Below are 17,497 nucleotides of genomic sequence, written 5' to 3' on the forward strand. Positions count from 1 at the left end.
ATATTATTCATTTGATGCATAATTTATATATAAACGAGAAAGTAATGATAATTTCGGCACGCCGAAGATTTAATACCCTCGTGGACATTTAACTCTTGCATACATGACAGAATAATGAAACTCGTAACTGCTCATTTCGATTAAAATATCTGGGAAAAGAGAACTTTTTTTTCAACGCAGCTGTTGATGCTGACCTAGAATATATGTATATATACTGAGGTCGGAGATATCTCTTTCTGTGCGTTACACATCTTATGGCAAGCATATAATACCCTCTACAAGAGTATAAAAATTCAGAATATTAGAATTAGAGCATTGGAATAAAAAATAATTTAGCTGTGCACGTTTTCTTAAGAAATGACGTCGAGGGTACTAGAGATAAACTTGGCATTCTACAAAATATGTATAAATAAATACTCTAAAATACCTATATCTATATCTATATGTAGAAGCGATTAGATCGAAGGGAACGGCTGCAATAAATATGTTTGCACATATAGTATCACATCAGGGGCGTTGGGCTCGAGATTCAAAGCATATTAATTAACATTCAGTTCTGTCTGTCGCGAGTGAAAGGCAAAATAAACGCGTGCAGTTCAGTCGTACCTAGGCCTTTCATCCGAGCTATGATATTCAGTTTTAATGTTTGAGGATATTTTGATGTAACTATGTAAGGTCTTCTTAGTGCTTTCATTACTTTGATTAGCCAAAGTAAAACTCATATGAGCATATGTAAGTGACGCTAATTATTTTCTCAAGTGGACTTGTGTTATACCTATTGACTAACACTCATCGTCGTATATGTTATATATATATTCGTCGATTTTCATTCGAAAGTTAAAATTGATTAAGCTGTTCCCTTTTATCAACATGCACCACATTCATGTTTACACACATACATTTTAGACAGCCCAAAATTAAGACATTATCTGGCACCTCTCAGTCAACTAACAAATAGAAATGCAATTGAATGTTGTCCAGTATTTTTAATTCAATTTAAAACCAATATTACAGTTGTTGAGGCCAGGCGAGGTTGGTGAAGGACAGGTGAGAGTTAGTTGTGCTTTTCTTTTCATTCGTAGTGTTTGGTCACATTTCTCTTAACAAACTTATTGTGAGATGCTCGGTAAATCTCAATTCCACACACCAGCACCCTGAATTTGCAACACAAATCAAAACATTTGCACTATATCTATCACTTGCATAAGACTTGCGAGCTCCAAATTCGTATACACCAATCAGAATACAAAAACTACTACAATCACATCATCTTCAAATAAATCTATAGATCGAACGTAGTTGATAACAACACACTCACACACACACACGGATACTTATCCATTAATCTTAAGAATTCAAATAAGTGGCAAATAATTTCGAACTACTTATATCTTCGAAACGCCGTAGATCAAATAGATATAGGGGATGTGGGGACAATTGTGAAGCTTGAAATATCTAATGTTGGTTAAGATATCATAAAAAGCAGTAAAGTTTTTCGTACAGTGAGCCGCAGTACTATATGAAATACATCTGATGATGATAATTGTAGGTCGAGAGGGTAGGAGGAAAACAAAATAGCAAGTTTGATCAATGTGTCTTGAAAAACAAAGAACTTAGAAGATATAGTAGTCCGATCCATGCAAAGTTTAATGGCCATAGGCTTAAGAGAAAAAGACTGACAGACAGACAAACATATTGACTCGACTGTTGATACTGATGAAGAATATAAATTCTTAATGCGTTACACACCATGACAAAGTTAGAAGGTAATACTATTAGTAAATGTTTTAAATACAAATGATGATCAACCAGATGCGTATTTAACGGCTCATCGTAGCGTATAATATAGAAACAAGTCCATACACACAAAACTAAATTCATAAATCTGCATCAATTTCAATTATTATTTAATGAGCAACTCAGTCAAGCTACTAACATAAAAATTGTTATTGAATAATTTTTGCATCTTTGAATTTTTAATGACTGCAATTAAACCAAAACAGATTTGCGTTTTAAAAAAAAAAAAGAAATACTTTTCTAATTATATACGTATATACTTTTGGGTGCAGTTCAAGTGTGCCTTGAATAAACCAACGCAATATTTCGGATTTTTAAAAAATTTGAGACTAACCCGATACCAAAATTATGTTATTATATTTGCTTGAATTAAATTACATTTACTTAAGCTACACTTTGTATGTCGAGTATATTAGAGAAATAATGATAATGTCGCATAAAAGGACGACGCCTACAAGGTTTTGAGTAAAATTCTCACATTGTGGTCTTACTTAATTCGATCAGATTCTAAAACCATTAAACGTACTGCATGAATACATAGGTATAATTATTTGTACATCCGGGCATTTATTTATATCCTCTTCTTTTTGATCTTGATAGCAAAAACAACAGCGACCCGGCGAAATGGGGGACACAAAACAGGTCTTAAATTGTGATCGAATGATCACATTTACTTTCAATTATTATCGCTTGAGTTCTTGTTGGTGACTGATTTGAAACATAATATTATGAAAGGCGTATATAACATTTAAGATTCATATATGTAAATATTGAAGCAACCAAATCACGAATACCAATACGAGCGCATTGCATAAACATATCTTTATACATACATACATGTATAAAATGTACTGTACTTTTGTACGGTTGTAAATTCAGTTGTGATTGACCCAAAATTTTCAACCTTTCTATGTAAATAATACACGTATATATTTTTGGCGGTTTTTTTCTTTTTGGGGTACTGTGTTTTTTCTTAAGTTTGTATATTGCGTTACTTACTCGAATAAAACGTATGTATGTAACTATGTTAGAAAAGGGAATATCAATGTTATCTTTAAAATGAATGGGTATATAATCAGTTTAAGGTCGTAGAAAATTATATTTGTTGCACAGTCCGGAACATATTTAGAAAATGTTCCCGGACACAAGAACATTTTTATTTAACAATTAATCTTAATACTAATCTTTACAATAATCTATCAATTTAACATGATTTATAACTACATTCCTCATCATAGCTATCTATTATCACTTGACTTATTACTTAAATCCATTAGAGAGTAATCTAAAATGTTTGTATTCGCGTTTAGCTTACATTTACATTGCATCGTATCAAAGTCACTTCAAAAGTGTCTGATGGTAGATTTAAGTATTGTGTTGTAGATGTTGTTGTTCAGTTTAGTAGTTGACATAATTCAAAATCTTTACCCTACTCCGCAGTTTGCAGTATGCGTTTTGATTTTTCTTTTGTATATAATCCGTATTTTGACGAGTGAATAACAATGTTCACGATTTGACTATGCTATGTATACTTACTCATTGAGAAGTACCAAATGTATTAACTATCTGTCTTTTCTATATTTATGTTTTTTTTTCTGTTTGTGTCTGACAACACTTTCCGCCCATTTTTGTTGATCGTAATCATCATGTAATTACCCACAAAAGCGGAGACGTCCGTCTATTGATGTGCGCAGACCCAGCGTTCAGGATTTGGAAGATCTTATAAATAAACCATCTACGCCACTGCGCGATGTCGGCGATGGTGGTCCACCCACAATTATCGATGTTCAAGAGTCATACTCCGCGGTTGAAGGTATGTATCTCTCATTCGTACATTGTACACGATGTACTAAGAGCAAAAAATCAAAAAATTCCTTTACTCGTTAAAGATACGGTATGTATGTATTTGTATCGGTATATACCATTTGTATGGATATGCACATCTACTATTGTGTACTCGCACGAGTGGCTAACCAATACATTATGTAAACCTTTTTTGTTTTGTACCCATGTATTTGTAGACTCGACGGCCTACCTTACAGTTGGTGTCGAGGGTAACCCAGCACCCACATTCAAGTTCTACAAAGGAGTTACTGAGATTATTGAAGGTGGTCGGTACAAGTTCCTCACAGATGGACAAACGAACACAATCACGTTATGCATGCGTAAGTGCAAGCCCAACGATGAGGGCAAATATAAGGTTGTTGTTTCCAATATACACGGCGAGGACTCGGCCGAGATGCAGTTATATGTCTCCGATTCCAGTGGCATGGATTTCCGTGCCATGTTAAAAAAACGTCGTTATCAAAAATGGGACAAAGAAGAACAAGACCCCAATTGGGGCGATCTTAAAGAAACTGAAAAACCATTACCGGCTTTAAAGAAAGTCGAAAGGGTAAGAAGCAGATTGTTTTCGGCTTACATCATTTGCTTTATTACTTACTCATAGAGCTATCTGTGGTAATACCTTAAAAGTTGCTGATCGCATTCCGAAAAACAAAAGCACATAACAAGCGTGGAAATATTGATATACTGATAGCCTATTTACAAAAATTACCTATCTTCTTTAATATATTTTTTCATATTATATGGTATATAGATATCAAGGATTAGAAATCCTTGTATTACCCACCTATTAGAACTTCAGTATAGATTTAATTATCCGAAGCCAAAATCAAGTTGTTACATCTACATATATATGTCTGTCTGTCAGTCCCAGAGACCAACGTTTTCCGATTATTTGTGTTTGTTACTGATTCTTAATATCTATATATTTGTCTTTCTGTTTGTTACTAACACATAATTGAATTATTTAAATTTAGTAATTTACATTTTAATTACGATAGCTTAGCCGTTGGCAAAACCCCATTTAAATTATAGATCGTCATATGCATATTGATAGCTTAAAAATGTTATATATTAGTATTAGCTTGCCAAGATCAGAAGCTTCATTTCGTAACAAAACTTGCACAGAGAGTTTTATAAAAGAAAATTAATAATAGCTAAATTTAGTTACTAAAACCCACTATTTCAACCACTAAACATTTGCCAAAAATGTGCCTCAGATCATATAGCTCAATTCATGAAAGAATATCGAAAAAGATATATACATACATGTTAGCCAAATTGGTACTGACAGCCTCAACTCAAAAACAATGGATTTTTAGGTTAGTCTGCCGTTCAATAGAACCGGCAATTTAGCAGTTATTAAAGTAGAATATTCACAAATGAAATGCAAAATCAATTGCTAATGTTATAAGTACTACATTATATCTTCACTATGTATGTTGTGTAATATGCAATACAGGCGCCAACATCACGTAGACCATCCCTAGCTGAGCTGATCCCCGATTGGCCGACGTTACATCCGTTTCGACGTGAGGAGGTGCGGTTTACAATTCTGAGATATTTACTTAAATATACTTATAACCCACAAATAAATTCAATCAATAATTTACATTTTTATGTACTACAAACTTACTTTTCCAGTAAAAGGAAACTCTTGTTTTTTGGCGATTTTGGTTTGAAACCGGATTTTTATTTTTCGTCGTTATTTTTCAGAAGAGACAAGCTAAAACCTTTATCGGTACAGTTTTCAAAAATTCATTTGGAATTTAATGGAAGCTTTCTTGTTAATTTAATCATTCTTCTTTGCTAGCGTCTTTGACAGGGCATTTGAATTTTGCTACCTATTTGGCGTTATATAATACAACAGAATGACATACATATATTCATATGTATGTCTCTATTTTGACACTCATATTTTTACATAAATCTGTGATCCATACATTTGCATACATCCATCTTCAATCATCCATAAGTTTAGATATTACCATTAAAAGAGTTGTTTTTTGAAAAGTACTCGATAAATTTGCTATCGGTTATCAATAAATTAATAATAATTCGATATACGACATAGCCGAAAATTACCTCATGGGTATTATGAATTTTTGTTCAATAATATGCAGATCAGCTAATTTCCAATCTGCATAGTTATTTAACAACGTACAAATAATAAAGTACATTTATATATATAGAGCACGTTAACTTAGTATAACAATAAGTTGTGGGCCATTCGGAAATGTGTTATATATTATATATAAGTTTATATATAAGAAATACTAGTGTATCACATATGAATGGGCACAATTTATTGGCATACTTGAAAGAGAGACGGGTGCAGGTACTTACTTATAAAAAATGCCTTTTGCTTGGCTGATTAACAATGTATATCAAACAAAATATTGTTTTTTGAATCTTTGTTTTATTTGATTTCATTACTATTAATTTTAATGAATGAAATTGCTCTAATCATTATCATAAGCGGTACCAGTACCTAATGTTTATGAATAGTACATAAATGTTTGCGACAAAGAAAAAACGGCAACACATTGGCGTTTATGAATGTCCACATATCTGTGCTATTTATTACTTATATATTGCATTTGAGAATGAATGCTGATTAATCGTATATCAAATTTATTGTCGTTTGACGTCTTTACCCATTTTTGACAACGCAAAAAATAAAAACAAAAATATAAACAAACAACAAACAACAACAACAACAACAGAAGGTAGAATCTTTCCTTAGTCCACTGATCGATCAGTTCGCTAAGGAAGGCAAGGATAAGAAGGTTGTATTCGAGGCGAGATTCAGCAAACCCAATTGCAAACCCAAGTGGCTATTCCGAAAGGATGTAAGTATTACGTACATATGAATAAATTTGAAATTTATAAAAAGATTGGAGCTGTAGCGCAATTATTTTCAATTTACATTCATAGGTAAACATTTATTTGAAAAATATTAATCTTTTAAAATTATGAACTTCTAATAGGAGGTGTTTACAGGCAGCAAGTTCAAATTCAAACAGGAGAATGAAACATACCAGCTGATAATTAGTACACCAAAGGTAGAAGACAGCGGAAAATATACAATTGAGATCGGCGGTGTGTCCAGTACGGCATTCCTTAATGTTGAGGAAGCTGATCCCACATATACATTTACAAAGCCACTGAAAAAGAAAGTAGAAGGTTTTACACGGCATGAAACGACTCTGGAGTGCTCCGTTAGCAGCAGCATGGCGAATGTCAGTTGGTTTAAGGACAACCAAAAGCTAGAATCTGATGATCCACGTTATTTGATCTCGAAAGATATTAATGGCAATCTAAAACTTATTATCAAAGAGTCAGTTTTGGAGGACGCTGGCCAATACAGATGCCAATTGGACAAGCAACCAGATAAAACGGAATGTGTTCTAAAGATAGTAGAGTACCCATATAAGTTTGTCAAGGTGCTGAAATCACAGCAGTGCATTGAGAAGGACACCGTAACGCTCGCTTGCGAAATTGACGATGCTCAAGGCGATGTTCAATGGTTCCGCAATGGTGAGGAAATCAAGCCGGACAAGCGAATGCAAGTCGTCAAGGAAGGGCGGAAGCGGAAGCTTATTATCAAGGATTGCAAAGTTACTGACGCCGGTCAGTTCAAGTGTACAACCAATGCTGATCAGACTGATGCAGAGATAATCATAAACTGTAAGTGAACATTTCGATATGAACGTACATAATGGTATGGCTTAAAAATTCACAAATATATGTTTTAATTGCTGTCAATTAATTATATTAAAGATCAAAACCGATTTAACAAGAAACTTAAGGACACCGATGCTGTGGAGCGAGAAAAACTAGTGTTAGATGTCGAGCTACAGGACCAGACAGCCCCATGCGACTGGAAGTTCAATGGGGAACCAATAGTACCCAACGAGCGCATTGAAATCAAGAACTTGGGCGGTGGCAAACACCAGCTGGTTTTCAACGGTCTAGACTTAACAGACGCAGGTGAAATTACCTGTGAATCAGGACAGCTAACTTCAACGTGTAAGCTTTCCGTACGAAAGGGCGAAAGCAGACCAAATATTGACTGTCCGGATGAGTATGCAGAACCAATTAGTGCGCCAGTTGTCATTGAGGTGCCATACAAAGGTAAATAATAATAACAGCTGTGTATCGTATATTCTTGGTCAGCATCAATAGCCGAATCGATCTTATTCGGAGGACTTCAAAGTGAGGGACTTCAAAGACTTCAAAGTGGTTGCAAACAGACAGACGCCTATGTAGATCTGGCTATCGATACTTATCAAAAATATATATATCAGCATAATTCATGTTGTTGGATAACAATTAATAATAATAATAATGTTATTGTTATTCCTCTTAAGCTAATACATATAAATTTTTACTTTTTGTTTGTCTGTGGATGTAAATATTTCAACATTTTATGTATGTGTTTATATATAGTAAGCGGTACTAAGCAAACACCAGTGGAGGCAAAATTAATTAAAGACGGAAAACCGTTGCCTGTCAAAGATGTCGAGGTTGCGATAACCGATGATAAGGTCACGTTTAAGATTAAAAAACCATCAAGGGATTTATCGGGACCATATCAGATAAAAATTTCAAATGGACAAGGCGAAGATACCAAGGATGTTAACATTATTTGCCAAGACGTTCCACAGCCACCACAAGATGTTGATGTCACCGACGTATATCAAACATCGTGTGTGGTTAACTTTAAGCCACCGGCAGATGATGGCGGTTCTCCGATTACAAAATATGTTATCGAGCGGCAAGACTTGAGCAAAAAGCAGGGCTGGGAGCCTGTCGCTGAGGTTCTACCAAATGAACCACGTCTCAAAAAGATTGATGACTTGGTGCCAAAGAAGCAGTACAGATTCCGCATTCGTGCTGTAAACAAGCTTGGTCCATCTGATCCGGCCACATTTAAAAACTCTATACTAGCGAAAGATCCATGGGATGAGCCCGGCAAACCCAAGGCCGTTGACCTTACCGACTGGGATAAGGATCACGCTGATCTTAAGTGGGAGGCACCAGATAGTGATGGTGGCGATCCCATTACCTCCTATGTTATTGAATACAAAGAGAAATTTTCAAACGATTGGGTAGCCGGCAAAGAAGTGCCGGGAGATGCTAGAACGGGCACAGTTGACAATCTTAAGGAGGGCCAACAGTACGAATTTCGAGTCCGTGCTGTTAATCGGGCAGGTCCTGGCGAGCCTAGCGACAAGACTAAAGCCATTATAGCCAAATGCCGTTTTGTTAAACCTTTCCTTGTTGGTGATGGTCTCAAAAATATTACTGTGAAAAAGGGACAGACCATACGCTATGATATTAAATACGATGGAGAACCAGAGCCAGTAGCTAGCTGGATAAAGGCCAATGAACCTCTCAAGTTTGATAATCAGCGCATCTGTCTTGAACAGCTTGAACGCAATTCATCAATAACTATCAAAAAATCTGTCCGTAATGACACTGGCAAATATAAGTTGGTATTGACCAACAGCTCGGGAACAATTGAATCTGAAGCACAAGTTGTGGTCTTAGATCGTCCGTTAGCACCAGGTGGGCCATTTGAGCCAGAAGAGGTTCGTGCTCATCGCATTAAGATGAAGTGGAAACGACCCCCAGATGATGGTGGCTGTGAAATCACGGGATATGCCCTCGAACGCATGGATGAAGAGACTGGACGCTGGATACCCTCCGGCGAAGTTGGTCCAGACGAAACCTCATTTGACTTTAAGGGTCTAACTCCAAACAAGAAATATAAATTCCGCGTCAAAGCTATCAACAAAGAGGGTGAATCCGAGCCACTGGAGACAACTGACGCGATTCTTGCCAAGAATCCCTATGATCCACCAAGTCCACCCAGCCAGCCCGTAATAGATGATTATGATAATAAGAGTGTCTCTCTTAAGTGGAAACGCCCACCATCTGACGGCGGACGTCCTATTACCCATTACGTTGTTGAAATTAAGGACAAATTCTCGCCAACATGGAGTGAAGTAGCTAAAACCGAGGATCCAACACCCGAATGTAAGGTGGAGGGCCTTAAGGAAAAAATGGTATATCAGTTCCGAGTGCGTGCAGTCAATAAGGCTGGTCCTTCGGAACCTTCTCAACCGACTGACAACCATCTTTGCAAGCATAAAAATCGTAAGTAATATTAAAAGTAAAATTAAAAAGGATGCACCTATAATCTTTTTGTAGCACATTTTATTCATTTTGCTTTGGCTTAACATACTACCGATGCACATGCTAACAAATATTGCTTTCAGAATTGGTGCGCAATCGCTTTTTTCACTACATGAAAATTATATATTACTTATATGCTCGACTATCAGCCATTCGTAGTCCCATTTTTTTTTCGCATAAAGATCTTTATAATAAAAAATCAAAACCTTCTCTAAGAACGCTTAGACAAAATCAATAAGAAAAATGGCTCAAAAAAAAAAAAAAAAAGGTTTTCGGCTTAAAGGAATGCATTCTCTTTAGTATTGGCTATTGTATTTTATTCGCATATGTTTTGATTTGAACCTTAGTTCGCCAGGGCTAGCGATTTGGGGCCAGATTCGGTTTATAAATGTGACCATTATTACCGATTTTAAATCGTGGTCCTTCTTTTCAATGTTTTAAGAACATTTTATATAAATTGTGATTATCCAGAGTTCGGACCGATGGGACTCGCAGCGCGGAATATTAAAATCAGGGCCATTGGCTAAGCTGGATAGGTGGGATCAAGGTTGAAAATCTCGAATATTTGTCCAACACTTGATTATATTTATGCACTTAGTATATCGCTCAAATAAATTATTTTTACAGCATATCGCATTTGCCTTACTGCTACCGCTTTTATTATGTACGTATTTTATTAAATTAGCAATGATTCTCCCAAATGACATGACTTTGAAGCTAACGTTGTTTTTGAATTACAAAAATTCTTGTCGCATAAACCTATATAGTTAAGCCACAAATTGATAGATCGACGTTCAAACGCGTGACAATCAAAAGCGGACGTACACACAAGTGGTCCGTTGATATTACCGGCGAACCCGTACCCGAACTGCACTGGAGTTGGCGCGATGATATTCCGCTAACAACAGGGGATCGCATAACTATTGAGAACGTAGATTACCACACGGACTTTGTTATCACGAATGCTAAGCGCCAAGACAGTGGACTTTACACATTAAAGGCGGAAAACCGTAATGGGGTTGACCGCGAGACTGTTGAGCTAGTGGTTCTTGGTAAGCCCAGTTCTCCGAAAGGACCACTTGCTGTCAGTGATGTCACAGCAACTGGATGTAAGTTGCAGTGGAAAAAGCCGGAAGATGATGGAGGCGTACCTATAAAGGAGTATGTTGTCGAAAAAATGGACACAGCAACTGGCAAATGGGTCAGGGTTGGACGTTCGCCAGGCGAAAAGGAACCACCAAGCTTTGATGTTACAGGCTTAAATCCTGGTTCTGAGTACATGTTCCGCGTATCTGCTGTCAATGAGGAGGGCGAATCCGAGCCCCTGACAACGCTTGTCGGAGTTGTTGCCAAGGATCCATTTGATGAACCCAATAAGCCAGGCACTCCTGAAGTTACCGATTATGATAATCAGAGTATCAGCTTAAAATGGACAGCTCCCAAAAACGATGGCGGCGCCCCAATACAAAAATATATCATTGAAAAGAAGGATAAGAATAAGCCAGATTGGGAAAAGGCTTTGGAAATTCCTGGTGACCAATTAGAAGCTACAGTTGCTGGTCTGCAAGAATATGGTGAATACCAGTTCCGTGTCATTGCAGTCAACAAAGCCGGCCCATCTCCACCATCAGACGCGAGCGTTCCGCAGGTGGCCAAGTACAAAAAATGTAAGTAAATATCGTCTGTTTGTCTGTCTGATTGACTGACAAAGTTAATCTCTGATCTTTGAACGCAAATAGTCAAGATATAATATTTTGAATATACGTTCTCACATAGCATATGTAGATTACTAATATAAATGTGCCTTGTTTTATAGTGAAACCTCGCATAGACAGGACTAACTTAAAGCCTCTGTTAATTCGCGCGGGTAAGCCCATAAAGTATGATGTGAATGTACGTGGCGAACCTGTTCCAACAATAACATGGTATCAAAACGACAAGGAGCTTAAGCCTGAGGACTTGCCAAGCAATTGCGAAATTCAAAATATTCCTCACAATACAAAAATTTCTATTATTGATACTGTAAGAAAGCATACGGGCACATATAAGATTCGTGCCGTAAATGAACATGGTGAAGATGAAGCAGACGTTGAAGTAAATGTTTTGGCTCCTCCCGGTAAACCAAAGGGTCCATTAACTGTTAAAGATATTACCAAAGATAGTTGTAAATTGAAGTGGCAAAAGCCAGATGATGATGGTGGTAAACCTATCACGGCTTATCAAGTCGAAAAATTCGATAAGAAACAAGGTCGATGGGTACCTGTCGGTCGAGCCTCAGGAAATGATACCGAATTTGATGTCAAGGGCCTTCAGGAAGGCCATGAATATCAGTTTAGGGTTAAAGCCATCAATGAGGAAGGTGAATCCGAGCCTCTAGAGACCGATGGAAGTATATTAGCAAAGAATCCATATGATGCTGCCAGTAAGCCAGGTACTCCAAAGATCGATGATTACAATGAGCATATGGTTAAGCTAAAGTGGGAGGCTCCAAAAGACGACGGCGGTGCGCCAATCACTGGCTACATCATTGAAAAGAAGGATAAATTTTCACCCATTTGGGATGAAGTCCTTACCACGAACGTAAGTATTATTTTTATACAGACTATTCTGTGTGTTTAAGTACAGCATTTTTATATATCTCTAAATATATAACTTGAAACAAATAATATGTTTACACATAACATATAGACGTCCACACCGGAGGCAACAGTCGAAGGCCTTACCGAAGGAAACGTGTATCAATTCCGTGTCCGTGCAATCAATAAGGCCGGACCTAGTGAGCCCAGCGACGCAACGGAACCTCATTTGGCGAAGCCAAGAAATCGTAAGAACTCAAATTTTTGAATACATTTTCAGCTAAAAGATTAATTGGATGAGAGAGATAATGATTTGCTTATTTGCTAAATAATATGAACATATTTATTTTTCATTTTTGATTTCTGGTACGTATATGCATATGCTTGTTTTTATGTTAAGCCAAACATTCATTTTATTTGCCATCAATGCTCGTAGTAGAGCTTCTTTAATTTCCCTTTCTGTACCTCTATTGTTAATTAAATATTTAACCATATCGAATAAATATCAAATAATGATATATAATACACTAATTATAGTGAAGCCATCTATAAATCGCGAAAAAATGAAGCCCGTGAAAGTACGAGCTGGTCAAACGGTTAAGTTTGATGTAGATGTTAAAGGAGAGCCGGCCCCTACTCTAACTTGGTTCTTCAAGGAAAAAGATTTAACACCTAGTGGACAGTTGCGAATAGATAATGAAGATTATAATACAAAACTTGTATTATTGGATACGACACGGAAGGACAGTGGAGTGTATAAGCTCAAAGCTGAGAATATAAATGGCGTTGACGAGGCTGAAGTTGAAGTAATTATATTAGATAAGCCAGCAAAGCCCGAAGGCCCCTTAGATGTCTCTGATATACATAAAGAGGGTTGCAAGCTGAAATGGAAAAAACCCAAAGACGATGGAGGAGTACCTCTATCAGGCTATGCTATCGAAAAAATGGATACAGCAACTGGTAAATGGGTACCATGTGGAACCGTAGATCCCGAGAAGACAGAGTTCGATGTTAAAGGTTTGGATCCAAACCATCGATATCAATTCAGAGTTAAGGCCCTCAATGAAGAGGGCGAATCAGAACCACTCGAAACAGAATCGGCGATTACTGCTAAGAATCCATATGATATATCTGCACCGCCTGGACTTCCAGAACTTGAGGATTGGGATGAGCACCATGTTAAATTAAAATGGGAACCACCAATCCGTGATGGAGGCTCTCCCATTACAAATTATATCATTGAGGTAATGGACAAAGATTCTGGCGAGTTCGTTAAAGCAGCGGAAACAGAAGGTCCAATTTGCAAGGGCGTCGTTAAAAAACTTGAAGAGGGTCAGCAATATAAATTCCGAGTTCGCGCTGTAAACAAAGCTGGTCCTTCTGAGCCATCAGAGCAAACCAATTGGCATACAGCTAAGCCACGCTTCCGTAAGTCATTTAAAATACAATAATTATCATGACAATTTATTGTTTTTTTTTTTCTGAATAGTTAAGCCACATATAGATCGAACAAACCTGAAGCCTGTAATTGTGAAAGCAGGCTTATCAATCAGCTTGGACATTAATGTTAAAGGTGAGCCAGCTCCAAAGGTGGAATGGCTGTTTAATGGATTACCTGTGATCAGTGATGAGGAAGGAATTAAAATCGACAATGTTGACTACAATACTAAATTCTTTGTTATGCGAGCCAAACGTCCTCAAAGTGGCAAATACACTATTAAAGCTACAAATGAGGTCGGAGAGGACGTTGCAGAATTAGATGTGACTGTATTGGGCAAACCAGGTAAGCCAAAGGGTCCTCTGCAGGTCAATGATATGACAAAACACAGCTGCAAGCTGAAGTGGGAAAAGCCAGAAGATGATGGTGGCGCCCCAATTGACTATTATGAAATAGAAAAACTTGATCCACATACTGGCCAATGGCTTCCATGTGGCAAGAGTGCCGAGCCTGAAGCGAAGGTAATTGGCTTGCATGAGGGCAAGCCCTATAAATTCCGTGTTCGCGCTGTCAATAAAGAGGGCGAGTCTGAGGATCTGGAAACGGATAAGCCGGTTATTGCTAAGAATCCATTTGATGAGCCGGACAAGCCTGGTCGGCCAGAGCCTACCAATTGGGATAAGGACTTTGTTGACTTAGCTTGGGACCCACCCAAAAACGATGGAGGTGCTCCTATCCAGAAGTACATAATCCAAATGCGTGACAAATCAGGACGCGCATGGGTAGACGCGGCTACAGTTCCTGGTGACAAAACCAAGGGCACTGTAACGGCTGTTGAAGAAGGACATGAATACGAGTTCCGCGTTGTAGCTGTCAACAAGGCCGGTCCTAGCGAGCCCAGCGATGTTTCAAAATCGGTTGTAGCGAAACCTCGGTTTTTGAAGCCCCATATTGATCGTAAGAACTTACAAAAGAAAATCATGCGTAGCGGTCAAATGTTGCACATGGATGCAGCTGTTAAAGCAGAACCGCCAGCCAAAATAACATGGACCTACAATGGAGCCGAAATTAAGAGCAGCGACAAAATCAAAATTGAGAATGAGGAATACAAAACAACATTTATAATGCCAAAAGTGAAGCGTGCTGATAAAGGTACATACATTGTGACAGCTAAAAATGATTCAGGCGTAGACACAGTCGAGGTAGAGCTTGAAGTATTATGCAAGCCAAGCAAGCCAAAGGGTCCTTTGGCCGTCTCCGATGTTACAGCCGAAAGCGTTCACTTGAAATGGGATAAGCCCGACGATGATGGTGGCGAGCCAATAGAACATTATGTCGTTGAGCGTATGGATACGGAAACAGGTCGATGGGTACCAGTTCTAACGACTAAAACACCTGAAGCGGACGTTACTGGTCTAACCGAAGGTAAAGAATACTTATTCCGAGTTAAGGCTGTAAATGCCGAGGGAGAGTCAGAGCCTCTAGTAACAGATACCCCAGTCACGGCGAAAAATCCATACGATGCCGCGGATACACCTGGTAAACCACAAATTACCGACTGGTCAGCAAATCATGCGGATCTTAAATGGCGTGCTCCCGACGACGATGGAGGTGCACCCATTACTGGATACATTGTTGAAAAGAAAGATAATAATACCGGGAAATGGCAAAAGGTTTTGGAAACAAATACCACGGATTGCAAAGCTCGCGTTAACGATTTAATCGAAGGCACCAAATATCAGTTCCGCGTGAAAGCTGTTAACAAAGCAGGTCAAAGTAAGCCATCAGAAGCCTCAGACCAAATGACTGCTAAGGATCGCTTCGCACCACCCAAAATTGATAGAACCAATATTAAGGATATCACAGTTAAGGCTGGCCAACATATTCGTTATGACATCAAAATTTCTGGCGAGCCTCCACCAAGCAAAACATGGTTCCATAATAAAGCTCGCATTGAGGACGATGACTACAATATTGACATAGAGTCATACCGCACTAAACTAGCCGTACCTTTTGCAAAGCGTTTGCATACCGGTAAATATACAATTAAAGCCGAAAATGAGTCGGGCCATGATGAAGCTTCATTTGAGGTAACGGTTCTTGATAAGCCTGCACCACCGGAAGGTCCGCTACGTGTGACAGATGTTCACAAAGAAGGATGCAAACTGAAATGGAACCCACCTCTGGATGATGGTGGCCTACCTATAGAACATTATGTTGTTGAGAAAATGGACGTGGAAACCGGACGCTGGCTACCCTCTGGTCGCTTTAAGGAACCATTCGCTGAATTGAATAACTTAGAGCCCGGTCACGAATATAAATTCAGGGTCCTAGCTGTAAATACTGAAGGAGAATCAGAACCTTTAGCCGGTGAGCATTCCATAGTTGCAAAGAATCCATTTGATGAACCCGGCAAGCCCGGCACTCCGGAGCCAATTGATTGGGACAAAGATCGTGTGGATTTGGTTTGGCGGCCACCACTTAATGACGGTGGATCACCTATTACTGGTTATGTTGTTGAAAAGCGTGAAAAGGGCACAGATAAATGGATTAAAGGATCGGAAATTACCGCCCCTGCGTTCGGTGAGGAATGCAAAGCTTCAGTGCCAAACCTTGACGAAAACTGCGAGTATGAGTTTAGAGTTAAGGCCATCAATGCAGCTGGTCCTGGCGAACCATCGGATGCCAGCAAATCGGTCATAACTAGACCAAGAAAGTGTAAGTTACCGAAAAACATACATTTTCATTTAATAAGTACCATTTTATTTTACGGAATCTCATAACAACATTAATACAAATGTCCGATGTATATATATATATATGTATCACTAAACAAATAATTAAGAACCGTTTTTACTTTAACCGGAAAATTTCGAGTTTTTAAAATATATTTTATTTTATTTCAACAGTGGCACCAAAGATTGACCGAAAAAATATACGCACCTATAATATCAAGGCTGGCGAGCCAATTTTCCTGGATATTAATGTCAGTGGTGAGCCAGCCCCCGAAATAAGTTGGACTCAAAATGGCAAGAACGTTTACTCGACATCTGCAAGCAAAATAGAAAATGTTCCCTACAACACCAAATACATCAACAGTAATCCAGAGCGAAAGGACACCGGACTATATAAAATTGCCGCGCATAATCTTTACGGTCAAGATCAAGTCGAATTCCAGATTAATATCATAAGTAAGTACATATATGACTATACTAGGGCCTACTGCAAATTAAATAACTCTCAAGCTATAAGTTTTCATACATTTTAATTTATTTGATCTATCAATAATAAATAATAATTTTATTGAAAAATTGCAGCTAAGCCCGGCAAGCCCGAAGGCCCGCTGGAAGTATCCGACATTCACAAGGACGGCTGCAAACTTAAATGGAAAAAACCAAAAGATGATGGCGGCGAGCCAATCGACAGTTATTTGGTCGAAAAATTCGACCCCGATACAGGCGTTTGGTTACCTGTAGGTAAAAGTGATGTACCAGAAATAACAGTTGATGGCCTGATACCTGGTCACGAGTACAAGTTCCGAGTGAAGGCAGTGAACAAGGAAGGCGAATCTGAACCACTTGAAACGTTGGGATCAATCATCGCTAAGGATCCATTCAGTAAGTGAATATATGAATAA

At 38.1% G+C, this 17,497-nt stretch overlaps 2 protein-coding genes across 28 annotated transcripts in view; one reads left to right on the forward strand and one right to left on the reverse strand.

Annotated features, from left to right (window-relative positions):
* The window catches only part of Slip1 (SLo interacting protein 1), a 144,634-nt gene that overhangs the window by 110,786 nt on the left and 16,351 nt on the right, over positions 1-17,497 (reverse strand). The gene's annotated exons all lie outside the window — the stretch shown is intronic.
* Positions 1-17,497, forward strand: part of bent (projectin protein bent) — a 53,571-nt gene that overhangs the window by 20,686 nt on the left and 15,388 nt on the right. For 14 of the 27 annotated variants that reach the window (XM_064681480.1, XM_064681495.1, XM_064681496.1 and 11 more), the window contains 15 exons: positions 1,015-1,047; positions 2,398-2,439; positions 3,463-3,610; positions 3,819-4,192; positions 6,369-6,494; positions 6,633-7,332; positions 7,426-7,779; positions 8,095-9,807; positions 10,614-11,513; positions 11,663-12,426; positions 12,535-12,670; positions 12,960-13,850; positions 13,912-16,578; positions 16,770-17,051; positions 17,178-17,477. In XM_064681480.1, coding sequence (XP_064537550.1) covers positions 1,015-1,047; positions 2,398-2,439; positions 3,463-3,610; positions 3,819-4,192; positions 6,369-6,494; positions 6,633-7,332; positions 7,426-7,779; positions 8,095-9,807; positions 10,614-11,513; positions 11,663-12,426; positions 12,535-12,670; positions 12,960-13,850; positions 13,912-16,578; positions 16,770-17,051; positions 17,178-17,477 — 9,430 coding nt within the window. The remainder of the gene's footprint in view (positions 1-1,014; positions 1,048-2,397; positions 2,440-3,462; positions 3,611-3,818; positions 4,193-6,368; positions 6,495-6,632; positions 7,333-7,425; positions 7,780-8,094; positions 9,808-10,613; positions 11,514-11,662; positions 12,427-12,534; positions 12,671-12,959; positions 13,851-13,911; positions 16,579-16,769; positions 17,052-17,177; positions 17,478-17,497) is intronic. The other 13 variants (XM_064681506.1, XM_064681503.1, XM_064681485.1 and 10 more) reach the window with 5 other exon arrangements.

Source organism: Drosophila montana, unplaced genomic scaffold (genome assembly GCF_035044405.1).
Source record: "Drosophila montana isolate Dmon_TW-CO22-7 unplaced genomic scaffold, ASM3504440v1 contig_2397_1, whole genome shotgun sequence".
NCBI classification, from domain to species: domain Eukaryota; kingdom Metazoa; phylum Arthropoda; class Insecta; order Diptera; family Drosophilidae; genus Drosophila; species Drosophila montana.